Source organism: Symphalangus syndactylus, chromosome 20, assembly GCF_028878055.3.
Source record: "Symphalangus syndactylus isolate Jambi chromosome 20, NHGRI_mSymSyn1-v2.1_pri, whole genome shotgun sequence".
Classification (NCBI taxonomy): domain Eukaryota; kingdom Metazoa; phylum Chordata; class Mammalia; order Primates; family Hylobatidae; genus Symphalangus; species Symphalangus syndactylus.
Genome location: NC_072442.2, coordinates 40,376,093 through 40,392,019, shown reverse-complemented (window position 1 = coordinate 40,392,019; position 15,927 = coordinate 40,376,093). Strand labels below are relative to the sequence as shown.

General features: G+C 43.3%; 1 protein-coding gene across 11 annotated transcripts in view; it reads left to right on the top strand.

Moving 5' to 3' along the window:
• The window catches only part of IKZF3 (IKAROS family zinc finger 3), a 108,219-nt gene that overhangs the window by 25,884 nt on the left and 66,408 nt on the right, over positions 1 to 15,927 (top strand). For all 11 annotated transcript variants that reach the window (XM_055256122.2, XM_055256133.2, XM_055256132.2 and 8 more), the window contains exons 2-3: positions 6,358 to 6,411; positions 9,001 to 9,102. In XM_055256122.2, coding sequence (XP_055112097.1) covers positions 6,358 to 6,411; positions 9,001 to 9,102 — 156 coding nt within the window. The remainder of the gene's footprint in view (positions 1 to 6,357; positions 6,412 to 9,000; positions 9,103 to 15,927) is intronic.

Genomic DNA, 15,927 nt, shown 5'->3' with positions numbered 1-15,927 from the left:
TAAGTTTGGTGAAAAACATAACTTTACAGATTTAAGAAGTTCCATGAACCCAAGCGGGATATATGCAAATAAAATTACAGCTAGGAATATTATGGTCAAACTGCTGAAAGCCAAAAGTAAAGAGAAAAATCTTGAAAGCACTTAGAGAAAAGGAACACATTACCTATAGGAAAACAACAACACAAGATATCACTGACTTCTCATCAGAAACAATAGAAGACAGGCCAGGTGTGGTGGCTAATGCCTGTAATCCCAGCACTTTGGGAGGCTGAGGTGGGTGGATTATGAGGTTAGGAGATCGAGACCATCCTGGCTAACAAGGTGAAACCCCGTCTCTACTAAAAAAAAAATACAAAAATTAGCCAGGCATGGTGGTGGGTGCCTGTAGTCCCAGCTACTTGGGAGGCTGAGGCGGGAGAATGGCGTGAACCCGGGAGGCAGAGTTTGCAGTGAGCGGAGATTGCACCACTGCACTCCAGCCTAGTCAACAGAGCGAGACTCCATCTCAAAAAAAAAAAAAGGAAAAAGAAAGAAACAATAGAAGACAGAAGACAGTGGAATGCCATCTTAAAAGAGCTGGAAGAGAAAAAAAAACTGGGCCAGGTGTGGTGGTTCATCCTCTAATCCCATTTTGGGCAGCTGAGGTGAGAGGATGGCTTGAGGCCAGGAGTTTGAGATCAGCCTTGGCAACACAGTAAGACCCTGTCTCTTAAAGAAAAAAAAAAAAAAAAATTAAGAAAAAAACCCTGTAAACTCAGAATTCTATATCTAGTAAAAATATCCTATAAGATTGAAGACAAAGTAAAGACATTTCCAAATAAATGAAAACTAAGAAAAGTCCCTCAGATAATTGCACTACTAAAAATACTAAAGTTCTTTAGACTGTAGGGACATGATACCAGATCAGAACTCAAATCTTTATGAAAAAATGAAAAGCACCAGGCCCGGCACAGTGGCTCACACCTGTAATCCTAACACTTTGGGAGGCTGAGGTGGGAGGATCACTTGAGCCCAGGAGTTTGAGACCAACCTGGGCACCATAGTGAGACCCCCATTCCTACAAAAAAAATTTTTTTAATTAGCCAGGCATGGTGGTGCTTCCATAGTCCCAGCTACTTGGGAGGCTGAGGTGGGAGGATTGCTTGAGCCCAGGAGGTCGAGGCTGCAGTGAACCATGATTGTGCCACTGCGCCGCAGCCTGGCAACACAGTGAGACCCTATCTCAAAAAAAGAAAAAAAAAAGGCACCAGAAATGTTAAATATGTGGGTAAATAGAAAGTACTATTTTTTCATCTTAATCTTTAAAATACAATATGACTATTCAAAGCAAGAATTAGCATTGTATGGTAAGGTTTAAAGTATATGCAGATGTGATACACATGATAACTATAGTTTAAAGGTTGGAGGGTAGGAAATGGGCCTAAATGGTTGCAAGCTTTCTACATTTTATGTGAAGTGTATAATTTTAACTCTAAGAAGACTGGAAAATTAAAGATATATTTTATAGTCCCTAGAACAGAGAGAAATAGACAAATTAACAGTCATATTTGGAGATTTTAATACTCCTTTTTCAGCAACTAAACAACTAGTCAAAAATTAGTATATCCGGCCGGGCGCGGTGGCTCACGCTTGTAATCCCAGCACTTTGGGAGGCCGCGGCGGGCGGATCACGAGGTCAGGAGATCGAGACCACGGTGAAACCCCGTCTCTACTAAAAAAATACAAAAAATTAGCTGGGCGTGGTGGCGGGCGCCTGTAGTCCCAGCTACTCGGAGGCTGAGGCAGGAGAATGGCGTGAACCCGGGAGGCGGAGCTTGCAGTGAGCCGAGATTGCGCCACTGCACTCCAGCCCGGGCGACAGAGCGAGACTCTGTCTCAAAAAAAAAAAAAAAAAAAAAAAAAAATTAGTATATCCATAGATCTGAATGACATTGTCAACTACCTTGATTTAATTAACATTTATTAAACAGTACACTTGAGAACTGCAGAATACCTAGAAGAAGCTTCTCCACTCCTTATTGAATCTCCCCCTGGTTCTGCCCACCTGCCTCCACTCCTGCCTCCACCATGTCCATCAAGGTGACCCAGAAGTTCTACAGGTTGTCCACCTCTGGCCCCGGGACCTTCAGCAGCCACTCCTACATGAGTAGACCCGGTGCCTGCATCAGTTCCGCGAGCTTCTCCCAAGTGGGAAGCAGCAGCAGCAGTGTCCAGGGTGTCCTGGGTGCCAGCATGGGTCTGGGTGGAGGCTATGGCCGAGCTGTGGTTATAGAAGACATCACAGCCATCATGGTCAACCGCAGCCTGCTGAGCCCCCTTAAGCTGGAGGTGGACCCCAACATCCAAGCCGTGTGCACTCAGGATAAGGAACAGATCAAGACCCTCAACAAGTTTGCCCCCTTCATCGCGGTTCATGAAGCAGCAGAACAAGATGCCGCAGACCAAGTAGAGCCTCCTGCAGCAGCAGAAGATGGCTTGGAGCAGCATGGACAACATGTCCAATAGCTACATCAACAACCTTCTGTGGCAGCTGGACACTCTAGGCCAGGAGAAGCTGAAACTGGAGGCAGATTTGGCAACATGCAGGGGCTGGTGGAGGACTTCAAGAACAAGTACGAGGGAGGACGAGATCAATAATTTTACAGAGATGGAGAATAAAATTGTCCTCATCAAGAAGGATGCGGATGAGGCGTACATGAACAGGGTGGAGCTGGAATCTCACCTGGATGGCAAGCTGACAAGATCAGCTTCCTCAGGCAGCTGTATGAAGAGGAGATCCGAGAGCTCCAGTCCCAGATCCTGGACACATCTGTGGGGCTGTCCACGCACAACAGCCGCTCCTTAGACATGAACGGCATCATTGCTGAGGTCGAGGCCCAGTATGAGAAGATCGCCAACCGCAGCCAGGCCAAGGCTGACAGCATGCACCAGATCAAGTATGAGGAGCTGCAGACCCTGCCTGGGAAGCATAGGGATGACCTGCGTTGTACAAAGACGGAGATCTCCAAGATAAACCAGAACATCAGCCGGCTCCAGTCTGAGACTGAGGGCCTCAAAGGCCAGAGGGCTTCCCTGGAGGCCGCCATTGTGTATGTGTGGGGAGTGGTCCATTAAGGATGCCAATGCCAAGGGGTCCAAGCTGGAGTCCGCCCTACAGCGGGCCAAGCAGGACGTGGTGCTAAGGCTGCTCAAGTACCAGGAGCTGAGGACCATCAAGCTGGCCCTGGACATTGTGATCACCACCTACAGGAAGCTGCTAGAGTGCAAAGAGAGCCAGCTGAAGTCTGGGATGCAGAGCATGAGTATCCATATGAAGACCACCAGGGGCTATTCAGGTGGGCTGAGCTCAGCCTACAGGGGCCTTACAAGCCCTGGCCTCAGCTATGGCTTGGGATCCAGCTTTGGCTCTGGCAGGGGCTCCAGCTCCTTTAGCTGTGCCCGCTTCTCTAGGGCTGTGGTTGTGAAGAAGATCAAGACCGCAATGGGAAGCTGGTGTCCCAGTCCTCTGATGTCCTGCCCAGGTAAAAGGCCACAGCAGCCCCTCCCAGCCTACCCCCTTCCGTGGCTGCCCCAGAGCCTGTGGAGGAGGCCACTGTGCAGGGGAGTATAGGGAACAGGAGACCCACCTGAGGCTCAGCCCTAACCCTCAGCCCACCCGTGGGGAGTTTACTGCCTGGGATACCCCCCTTGCCCATGCCTCCAGCTACAAAACAATTACATCATTTTTTTTTCCTCCAAAATAAAGCCTTAGCCAGATCTGCAAAGCAAAACAAAACAAAGAAAACCACCAAAAACCAGAACATACATATGTCTCAACTACACGTGGCACATTCACCAAGAACACAAGTCTTAATACTTTTAAAAGGACTACAGTCACACAGACTGTGTTCTGTGACTGTAGTGCAATGGAATTTGACTTCAATAACAAGTTAGCTAAAGAATTCCCGAATTCCCCCAAATATCTGGAAATTAAACACTTACAAATAACCAGTGGATCACAGAAGTCTCGAGGGAAATTAGAAATGAATTATAATCAAAACACCAGCATTTATGAGATGCAGCTAAAGCAATGCTTACAGGAAAACTTATAGCTTTAAATGTTTATAATTAGAAAAGAAGAAAGGAATAGTCAGTCACTAAAATTTCACCTTAAGAGGGCAGAAACAGAGCAAGTTAAGCCCAAAGTAGAGGGAAGAAGCACTTTTGAACAAGTTCTAGTTTCACTGTGTTGAAACTAGATGTATGCCTCCTACCCTATAACCCAGTAATTCCACACCTAGGTATTGACTCAAGAGACATGAAAGCATATGACCACAGAAATACTTGTGCAAGGATGATCATACTCCAGTCTAATCATGAGAAAAACAAACACATCCCAGTTGAGGGACATTCTACAAAATACCTGATCAGTACTCAAAACTGTCAAGATCATCAAAACAAGGAAAGTCAGAGAAACTGTCCCAACCAAGAGGAGCCTAAGGAGACAAGATGACTAAATGTAATGTGGGATCCTGGAAGGGATCCTGCAACAGAAAAAGGACATTAGATGAAAACTAAGGAAATCTGAATACTTAGATAGTAATAATGTATGAATATATGTTCATTAATTATAACAGATGTACCATACTAATATAAGATGTTAATAATAGGGGAAATTGGGTGTGGGGTATATGGGAACTCTCTGTGCTATCTTTGCAATTTTTCCACAAATTTAAAACTACTCTAAAATTTAAAAGTTTATTATTTTAAAAAGGAATATCATAGTAGTTTGACTTATAAATAGCCCAAACTGGAAACAGTCTAGGTGTCCATCAATAGGAGAATGGATAAACAAACTGGGATATTCATATGGAATACTACTTAGCAATAAAAAAGAACAAAGTACTGATAAACACCACAGAATGGATGTATCTCAAAACATTATGTTGAGTGAAAGAAGCCTCGGGCAAAATAATTTATACCATATGTCTGTGTGATTCTGTTTTTATGAAGTTCTAAAATAGGCTAAACTAATCTATGGTGGAAAAAGTCAAAACAGTGGTTGTCTCTGGAGTATGTGGGTGGGAATTGACTAGGAAGAGATGTGAGGGAGCTTTTCTGGGATGATGGTAATGTTCTGTATCTTGATAGGGCTTTGCATTACATGAGGATATGCATTTTTAAAAACTCATTGAATGGTACACTTAAGATCCGTGCATATCACTGTATGTAAAATTTACTTTTTAAAATCTTGTAAACAGATATTGAATTTTAGTTAATAATAATCATGCTGAAATGTTAGAACTGAGGTATACTGATATCTGCAACTTATTTTGAAATGCGTCAAAAAAGCTGGATCGATGAATGGATTGAGAGATGAATGGGTGGAAAGATATGTGAGAAAGCAAAAATAGCAAAATGTTAATTGTAGAATCCAGAGGGTGAGTAATGGATGTTCAACTGTGCAGTTCTTTTTTTTATTTTTTATTGATACATAATATTTTACATATTTATGGGGCACATGTGATAGTTTGTTACATGCATAGAATATATAATAATCAAGTCAGGGAATTTGGAATGTTTATCACCTTGAGCATTTATCATTTCTATGTGTTGGAAACAATTCGAGTTCTCTCTTCTAGCTATTTTGAAATACATAATACATCGTTGTTAACTATAGTCACCCTACTCTGCTGTCAAACATTAGAGCTTATGCCTTCTATGTAACTATATGTTTTACCCATTAACTAACCTCTCTTCATCCCCCATTCCCACCCACACACCCTGTCTATCATTCTACTTTCCACCTCCATGAGATCAACATTTTTGCTCTCATATATGAATGAGAACATGTGATATTTGTCTTTCTGTGCCTGACTTATTTCACTTAACATAGTGACTTCCAGCTCCATCCATATTGCTGCAAATGACATGATTTTATTCTTTTTAATGGCTGAATAGTATTTCATTATATATGTGTGTGTGTGTGTGTGTGTATATATATATATATATATATATATATATATACCACTTTGAACTCTTTTTTTCTATGTGCTCAAGAGTGTTCATAATAAAATATTGGGGGAAGAATAAAGAATATATGAAATTATTTCTAATGGGACCCACTTTTTGCATATTGTTCTTGGTGTAAGTAGATCTCTGGCAGAAAGTTCTTAGAGTAACATTGCTGCATCAATATTTTTTTTTCATGCTCCTTGAAAGGCTTTTAGGGAGAGTATAGAGAAAGAGTAATCTTGCTCTGAAAGAGGAATTCTGCTGCTAAGTTTTCCAAAATGGTATCCCTTATTAAATTTGGAATGCTCAAACCTGTAGAAATGTACCCTAAGTAGCTAATATTTATAACCTTTTTCTTTTCAGATATACAAACAAATGCGGAACTGAAAAGCACTCAGGAGCAGTCTGTGCCCGCAGGTAACATCAGGTCTTTCCTCTCTGGAAATATACCTTTACTAAAAATACCAAAGAAAGAGGAATGTGCTTATTCTGGTTGCAGTAAAAATGCTATGGAAATGTGTGGTTTTTTTTTTTTTTTAATATGGTTGTCTCTTGCTGATGAAAAAATAACTCATCCATTTAGATCATGTAAGTTCTTTAGCATCTTAGGGCCAAACATATGCTACCTAATGTTGATCACTGTTTGTTTGTTTGTTTGTCTTTAATTTTTCAGCTCATTGTTCTGAAGACAGTTTTTGTTGAATAATATAGTAGCCTGTATTTGAACGACTTGCGATTTTTACTGTAGAACAGTGGTCTGCAAACTTTTTTGTAAAGGGCCAGATAGTAAATATTTAGACTTTGCAGGCCACATATGGTCTCTGTCACATACTATTTTTTGTATTTCTTACAACCCTTAAAAAATGTAAAAACCATTCCTACCTCCTGGGCCCACACAGAAGCAGGCTATGGTCAGACTTGTACCTCAGGCCATAGTTATTGATCCCAGCTCTAGAATAAATTATAAACATTTACAATAATTTATTACCTGAAAATAACTTCTGTGTCCTCCATTAACTCACTGTGTGAATCAAAGCTTACATTACAAAATTTAATTTATCACTGAAATGCCTTTTTGTGTTACTGTAAGTTGTAATCACACCTTTCTTTTTTTTTGAGACGGAATTTCGCTCTTGTTGCCCAGGCTGAAGTGCAATGGTGTGATCTCGACTCACTGCAACCTTAGCCTCCCGGGTTCAAGCGATTCTCCTGCCTCAGCCTCCTGAGTAGCTGAGATTACAGGCATGCGCCACCATGCCTGGTGTATTTTTAGTAGAGACAGGGTTTCACCATGTTGATCAGGCTGGTCTCGAACTCCCAACCTCAGGTGATCTGCCCACCTCAGCCTCCCAAAGTGCTGGGATTATAGGCATGAGCCACTGCTCCCGGCCAATCACATCTTTTAACTGAACCTAAACTTCATATTAATTGTTTAGGTGTCCACTGTATTTTTGTCATTTCAGGCTTGAGAAAAGTGAACCATTGTTTAGAATGGTATCTTAGAGTTCACAGAATATACATTATAATATGCAGAAATTAGAAACTTCGGATATTCATAAATCAAACACTGAATCCATGGTGACCACATTTTCAGGGGCTCTTAGTGATGGGTTTTGTGAAACGTGTGTCTTTCACTCCTGCATGTGTTTGGTCATGGCTCAGCTGAAAGGAGTGCCACTGCAGAGCTTCTAGTTACCTCCCTACTTCAGCCCAGCCTCAGTGCCACAGGATTCAGTGTCTTTGACTATTTTTTGTATTAATGAGAACTTAGCGAATATTTTATTGAAGATTGGGAAGGAGTTAAATAAAAAGAGGGTAACTTTTCAGTTCATTTCTTCTGCTGTCATCTTTTTGTTAAGCTACTATGCTTATATGTGAAAATAATTCCAGTTGCATTGTTCCTTTTTCTTACTTCTAGTATTATCAATATTTATTATACATTTCTCTTAAACTTATTTTGTAACAAGTTTGCTGTTTGTCTAAGCATGTTTTTATTATGTCTGCTCCCTTTCACTTATGAACTTTAATAACACTTTGTATTTCCTTTATTTAATCCCTTGTCTGAGCCTACTGTGTGTTAGAGTTGTGGGCTTCTCTTATCTATATCTCAAAGTATGAGCTCCTCAAAGACATAATGACTTATTCATATCTGTAGCCTTGTCAACATTCAGTAAATGTTCAAACAAATAAAGAAACTTGGGGTCCAATATGTTTTCCACAGAATCACATTTATAATGTGAACAGAAGGGAAAAACAGAATTTGGCATACAGAAAGCTTACAGATCTTCCTCCTAGGAAAGCATCTTTCCCAAATTAGGTTATGCCAGTGTTTGCATGCTTAGTATTTCTGGTCACTACTTTGTCATAAATAGCAATGGCATCCTACTGAATATCGTGAGATATACCAATGGAGAGATAATTTTTCTCCAGAAGGAACATGAGTGCCCTTTAACTCAGAAGAAAGAAATATGCAAGAAAGTTGTGTGTATTCAGAGGGTACATGAACCCTGGGCATATTTCTTTTCTCTTTTTTTTTTTTGTTTGAGACGAAGTCTCACTCTGTCACCCAGGCTGGAGTGCAGTGGTGCTATCTTGGCTCACTGCAACCTCCACCTCCCGAGTTCAAGTGATTCTCCTGCCTCAGCCTCCTGAGTAGCTGGGATTACAGGCACGCACCGCCATGCCCAACTAATTTTTGTATTTTTAGTAGAGATGGGGTTTCACCATGTTGGCCAGGCTGGTCTCGAACTCCTGACCTCAGGTGATCTGCCCACCTCGGCCTCCCAAAGTGCTGGGATTACAGGTGTGAGCCACTGCGAACCCTGGGCATATTTCTAAACCTCAAGAGTTTTCATGTATATATCCCTTTTGGGTATGTGTGAAGGGGTACTATCTGTCACTAAAGGATTGTGTGAAGCTGAAAGTTAAATGGGGGTCTACTTAATACATATTTATAAAAATCCTTTAATGTTGAACCACATACTTAAAACTCCTTTTATCTTTTAGAAAGTCCAGTGGTTTTGAATGACTACAGTTTAACCAAATCTCATGAAATGGAAAATGTGGACAGTGGAGAAGGCCCAGCCAATGAAGATGAAGACATAGGAGGTGAGCCATAGTGTGCAGACTAAACACTGATGGCTGTAGATATTGCTTAGGCTTAGTGTGGAGAGGAAATCAGTTCTCCAAGGAAAACTTGCATTTGTAGGTTTAGTTAGGAGTGATTCTGTTTTGTTAATTTCACAAATATTTGCATTTCATAGTTGTAGGTTATCAGCAAATTTTGAGAATTTAAGGTGCTTATCCAGTGTTCCAATTATATTAACTTCACTTAAAACATAATGTTTTACTATTTGCCATTATAAAAGTAATACATGTTTATTGTAGAAAGTTTGTCTGGGCTGTTTTCTGACACCAACAAACCAATTTTCCAGTTTTCCAGACAATGACTTGATGTCCAACAATTCAATTCAATTTAATTTTTTTTTTTTTTTGAGACGGAGTTTCACTCTGTTGCCCAGGCCAGAGTGCAGTGGCGCAATCTCGGCTTACTGCAACCTCCACCTCCCATGTTTTAGTGATTCTCCTGCCTCAGCCTCCCAAATAGCCGAGATTACAGGCGCCCACCACCATGCCCGGCTAATTTTTGTGTTTTTTGTAATAAAGGCGGGGTTTTACCATGTTGGCCAGGCTGGCCAGGACCTCCTGACCTCAATGATTGCCAAACTCAGCCTTCCAAAGTACTGGGATTACAGGCATGAACCACCATACTCAGCCCACTTCAATTCAATTCTGATTCTAATTCCTGATGTTTGCATAGACCACACAGGTTACAGGCTCAGTCTCACAGTACTGCACAGTACTCTCCCCACGTTAGACAACAGTCTCAAGTACCAGGTCCCCGGGTAACCTGCACTTTTGTCTGACTTAGCTACAAAATCAGGGACTCCCCTCCACATGTTTAGTAGTTTGCTAGGATGACTCACAAGACTTGTTACATAGCTCATTTATTCATTCCTTTACTCTCAGCTACTCTTCCTCCTTCTTGCTGTTTATGCCCAAACTTTCCCACCTTTGGGAGGAACATTAGGTTTGGCCACTGCGCTGGTCTAGATCGTAAGCAGCAATACTAGTCTAGCAAGTACCTCTCCCTCAGTCAACTCCCATACATACAGGATAGGGTTACACAGGTATAGAACTAGTGGGCTATTTCTACCACTAGGCAATATATCTGCATTCAATGTTAACCCCAATTTTTCCAGATGGGGTAAAGGGACAGCCTGCCTCATCAGGCCCTTAGGAGTTCTGATATAAAGGTTTAAAGCTATGGTTACACTTTCTTGCTTTAGAAATCATCTCTGTTTCTGGCACTTGTAATTACAGTGCTGGTATTGCAACCACAGCATCTGGTAGGAAAGAGAAAGCTGATGTGACAATGTAGGGAAGGAAAAAAAGAATAGTCATCACACCAATGTCCTCCTCTTTGGCAAGAATTGTATAGTCATATCAGCATCTTCCCCCACCTCCTCTTCCCTAATCCACCAGAAAAACAGAGGAATCTACCTAGTGGGAACACTCCCTTAGCTCATTTGAGTGTGACCTCACACTTATGCAAATACATAAACCAACCCTTCACGCCTATACCTTACCCTATTTTAGACAATCAGTGTTTCAATTGACTGGTCCAATTCTCTATCAAACTATTACTCTGAGGAGGATAGCTCTTTGCCCGTTGTTTGACATTATGGGCTGGAAGTAGAGTGCTCCTTAGTATAAAGAAATGTGGCTCAGCCGTTCAGATTGGTGCAATATCTTCTGTTCTGGTTCTTTCGTGGTACTGACCATTTGTGTGTACCACCAGGTAAGCAAAGCCGTGTCCAGAGTCGGTGTTTATCCCTGTCAAAAACAATTTATAGGTTGGGTGCAGTGGCTCACACCTGTAATCCCAGCACTTTGAGAGGCTGAGGCAGGAGGATCTCTTGAGCCCAGGAATTCAGGCCCAGCCTGGGCAACATGATGAGGCCTCATATCTATAAAAAAAAATTATAATAATACAAATAAATTAGCCAGGTGTGGTGGTGAGGGCCTGTAGTCCCAGCTACTCAGGAGGCTAAGGCTGGAGGATCACTTGAGCCTGGGAGGTTGAGGCTGCAGTGAGCTGTGATCCTGCTACTGCACTCCAGCCTGGGCAACAGAGTGAGATCCTGTCTCAAGAACAACAACAGGCTGGCCGTGGTGACTCACATCTGTAATCCCAGCACTTTGGGAGGCTGGGGCAGGTGGATCATTTGAGGTTGGGAGTACGAGACCAGCCTGACCAACTGGTGAAACCCCATCTCTACTAAAAATACAAAAATTAGCCAGGTGTGGCGGTACTCACCTGTAATCCCAGCTACTGGGGATGCTGAGGCAGGAGAATTGCTTGGACTCGGGAGGCAGAGGTTGCAGTGAGCCAAGATTGTATGACTGCACTCCAGCCTGGGTGACGCAGTAAGACTCCATCTCAAAAAAAGAACAAAAACAAAAATGATTTGTAGCCCTTGGGACTACCAGCACTGGCTCTTCAATGCAATCCACTTGCCAACTATGTGTGGGGTCTTCCCCCTGGGGAATCTTCCCCATAGTCACCTACAGTAACTGTCTCTCTTATTGGCAGACATAATAGTTTGTTGCTATTTTGTGCCTCAGGGGGTCCAAGGGAAATGTGTCCAAATTCTTCTGCAGTGGCTGTAGCATCCCCCATCCTGTCTACTCATTTCATGGACCCATGTGCTCACCTCAAACACGCACACCGTGATACCTACTAATTGGTTCTGATCAGCTTCCATATCTGGAAGGGGGGTCTTTTACTGAGCATTGACAGGTCCTACTTTAATGCACCCCTCAAATTCCCATAGTGATTTCCACAGGGCTTTGTCCCATATGAGAGTCCCTGTAATATGCCAAGTTTCCATTGCACTCTTGCCTTACCACATGGCCAGGCTGTTGGCCATTGCCCATGAATCAGAAACCGAAACATATGGGCATGTATCACTGTTCAGTTCTTCCATCACTTCTAGGAAAACAGCAGATTATTCAGCTCACAGAGCTGATTTGTTTTTACCTTCATTAATTACAGTTGTGGTGTTCCAAACAGGATGTTGTCCATTTACCTTAAAACTAGCATCCACAGCCAGGCATGGTGGCTTATGCCTGTAATCCTAACACTTTGGGGGGCCAAGGCAGGAGGATTGCTTGAGCTCAGGAGTTCAATACCAACCTGGGCAATATAGTGAGACCTCATCCCTACAAAACATTTAAAAATTAGCTAGGCATGGTGGCATATGCCTGTGGTCCCAGCTACTTGGGGGACTGAGGTGGTAGGATCGTTTGAGCCTGGGAGGTTGAGGCTGCGGTGAACCCTGATCGTGTCACCGCTCTCTAGGCTGGATGATAGAATGAGACCCTGTCTCAAAAAACGAACAAAAAAACTACCATCCACAAATCAAGCATCTCTTTGTTGGTCAAAGACTACTTTATAGGGCACTGTCTAAGTGATGATAGAATCCAGCAGCTCGTCACATAGTTCCAAAGTCAATTGTAGGGGAAAAGAGGATCCCTGCTCCTGAGTATATCATCCTTTCATTCCCAAGGTATCATGATTCTCTATAAACTATTTCTATGTTATTATAGAACTCTTCTGGGCACTACTCTCCCCATTAGAGCACTTCTCTGACATCACCCAAGACTTCATTAATATTTTAGGTTTAAAAATTTTTTTTTGTCCTTCAATCATAAGAGCAATTTCAATTAATATTCAACAGCAGGCTAATAATTGCCCCTCAAATGGAAATTCTCTGGTCCAAAATCCAATTGTTGTCGTTGCTGGAAAGCACTCACAGGTTTTTGCCATAAGCCATTACCCAATTCTCACACACCAAGCCTATATTTCACCTACCCTAAGTCATCCCAGGGCCAGATATCAGTCAACCAGAGACCATCTCTATGCTCTAGAGCCCACCAGAATTGTTAAAACTAGCCAATCCTAAACTGTTTACTCAGCCCTGCCTTGCCTTTTCCACAGAAACCCCAATTAAGGCTCTGACCTAAGCTTTTTCCTCATTCCTCTTTTCTGCCTCCTGACCAACACTGGTGCTTTCTCCTGTGATCTTGCATAGCACATAATAACCACCTCTCTGGGACCTGTGAATGTGATAAACTTCTTTCCAGGCCTTGTTCTTATTTTCTTTGTGTCCACACTGACTTTAGCATACCATATCTGACATGTACATTCTTAGACACCACTTAACCATGGCATTTACCGTGAACTGGTGTATTAGTCTCTTCTCATGCTGCTATGAAGAAATATCCAAGATTGGGCAATTTATAAAGAAAAGAGGTTTAATTGACTCACACTTCCACATGGATGGGGAGGCCTCAGAAAACTTACAATCATGGCAGAAGGCATCTTTTCACAGGGTGGCAGGAGAGAATGAGTGCCAGCAGGGAAATGCCAGACACTTATGAAACCATCAGATCTTGGCCAGGCGTGGTTGCTCATGCCTGTAATCCCAGCTCTTTGGGAGGCCGAGGCGGGAGGATCATGAGGTCAGGAGATCGAGACCATCCTGGCTAACATGGTGAAAACCTGTCTCTACTAAAAATACAAAAATTAGCCAGGTGTGGTGGTGGGCGCCTGTAGTCCCAGCTACTTGGGAGGCTGAGGCAGGAGAATTGCGTGAACCTGGGAGGCAGAGCTTGCAGTGAGCCGACATCACGCCACTGCACTCCAGCCTGGACAACAAAGCAAGACTCCATCTCAAAAAGAAAAAAAAAAAAATCAGATCTTGTGAGAACTCACTCACTATCACGAGACCAACATGGGGGAAACCACCTCCATAATTCAATTACCCCATTATTCAATCCCACCGGGTCCTTCTCACAACACGTGGGGATAATGGGGGTTACAATTCAAGATGAGATTTGGGTAGGGACACAGCTAAACCATATCATTCTGCCCTGGCCCCCATCCAAATCGCATATCCTCATATTTCAAAACACAATCATGCCTCCCCAACAGTCCCCCAAAGTCTTAACTCATTCCAACATTAACCCAAAAGTCCAAGTCCAAAGTCTCATCTGAGACAAGGCAAGCCCCTTCTGCCTATGAGTCTGTAAAATCAAAAGCAAGTTAGTTACTTCCCAGATACAATGGGGGTACAGGCACTGGGTAAATATACCCATTCCAAATGGGAGATGTTGGCCAAAACAAAGGGACTACATGCCCCATGCAAGTCCAAAATCCAATAGGGCAGTCATTAAACCTTAAAGTTCCAAAATGATCTCCTTTGACTCCATGTCTCACATCCACATCACGCTGATGCAAGAGGTGGGCTCCCATGGCTTTGGGCAGCTCCGCCCCTGTGGCTTTGCAGGGTACAACCCCCTTCCCAGCTGCTTTCATGGGCAGGCGTTGAGTGTCTGCAGCTTTTCCAGGTGCATGACACAAGCTGTCAATGGATCTACCCTTCTGGGGTCTGGAGGATGGTGGCCCTCTTATAACAGCTCCACTAGACAGTGCTCCAGTGGGGACTCTGTGTGGGGGGTTTTACCCCACATATCCCTTCTGCACTGCCCTAGCAGAGGTTCTCCATGAGGGCTCCACCCCTGTAGCAAACTTCTGTCTGGACATTCAGATGTTTTCATACATCCTCTGAAATCTAAGCAGAGGTTCCCAAACCTCAATTCTTGACTTCTATGCACCCATAGGCTCAACATCACATGGAAGCTGCCAAGGCTTGGGGCTTGTACTCTCTGAAGCAACAGCCTGAGCTGTACCTTTGCCCCTTTTAGCAACAGCTGGAGCAGCTGGGACACAGAGCACCATGTCCTGAGCCTGCACAGAACAGGGGGACCCTGGACCCAGCCCAGGAAACCATTTTTGCCTCCTAGACCTCTGGGCCTGTGATGGGAGGGGCTGCTGTGAAGGTCTCTGATATGCCCTGGAGACATTTTCCCCATTGTCTTTGTAATTAACATTAGGCATCTCATTACTTATGCAAATTTATGCAGCTGGTTTGAATTTCTCCTCAAAATGGGTTTTTCTTTTCTATCACATTGTCAGCTGCAAATTTTCCAAACTTTTATGCCCTGCTTCCTCTTGAACGCTTTGCTGCTTAGAAATTTCTTCCACCAGATACCTTAAATCATCTCTCTCAAGTTCAAAGTTCCATAGATCTCTAGGGCAGGGGCAAAATACTGCCAATCTCTTTGCTGAAGCATAGCAAAAGTTACCTTTGCTCCAATTCCCAAGCAGTTCCTCATCTCCATTTGAGACCACCTCAGCCTGGACTTCATTGTCCATATCGCTGTCAGCATTTTGGTCAAAACCATTCAACAAGTCTCTAGGAAGTTCCAAGCTTTCCCACATCTTCCTGTCTTCTGAACCCTCCAAGTCTCTAGGAAGTTCCAAACTTTCCTACATTTTTCTGTCTTCTTCTGAGCCCTCCAAACTGCTCCAACCTCTGTCTTTTACCCAGTTCCAAAGTTGATTCCACATTTTTGGGTATCTTTATAGCAGCACCCCACTCTCTGTGGTGCCAATATACTGAATTAGTCCAGTCTCACACTGCTATGAAGAAATACCTGGCCAGGCACGGTTGCTCACGCCTGTAATCCCAGGCACGGTTGCTCACGCCTGTAATCCCAGCACTTTGGGAGGCCGAGGGGCAGATCATGAGGTCAGGAGATCAAGGCCATCCTGGCTAACATGGTGAAACCCTGTCTCTACTAAAAATACAAAAAATTAGCCATGCGTGGTGGCAGGCACCTGTAGTCCCAGCTACTCGGGAGGCTGAGGCAGGAGAATGGTGTGAACCCGGGAGGCGGAGGTTGCAGTGAGTCAAGATCGCGCCACTGCACTCCAGCCTGGGCGACAGAGCAAGACTCCATATC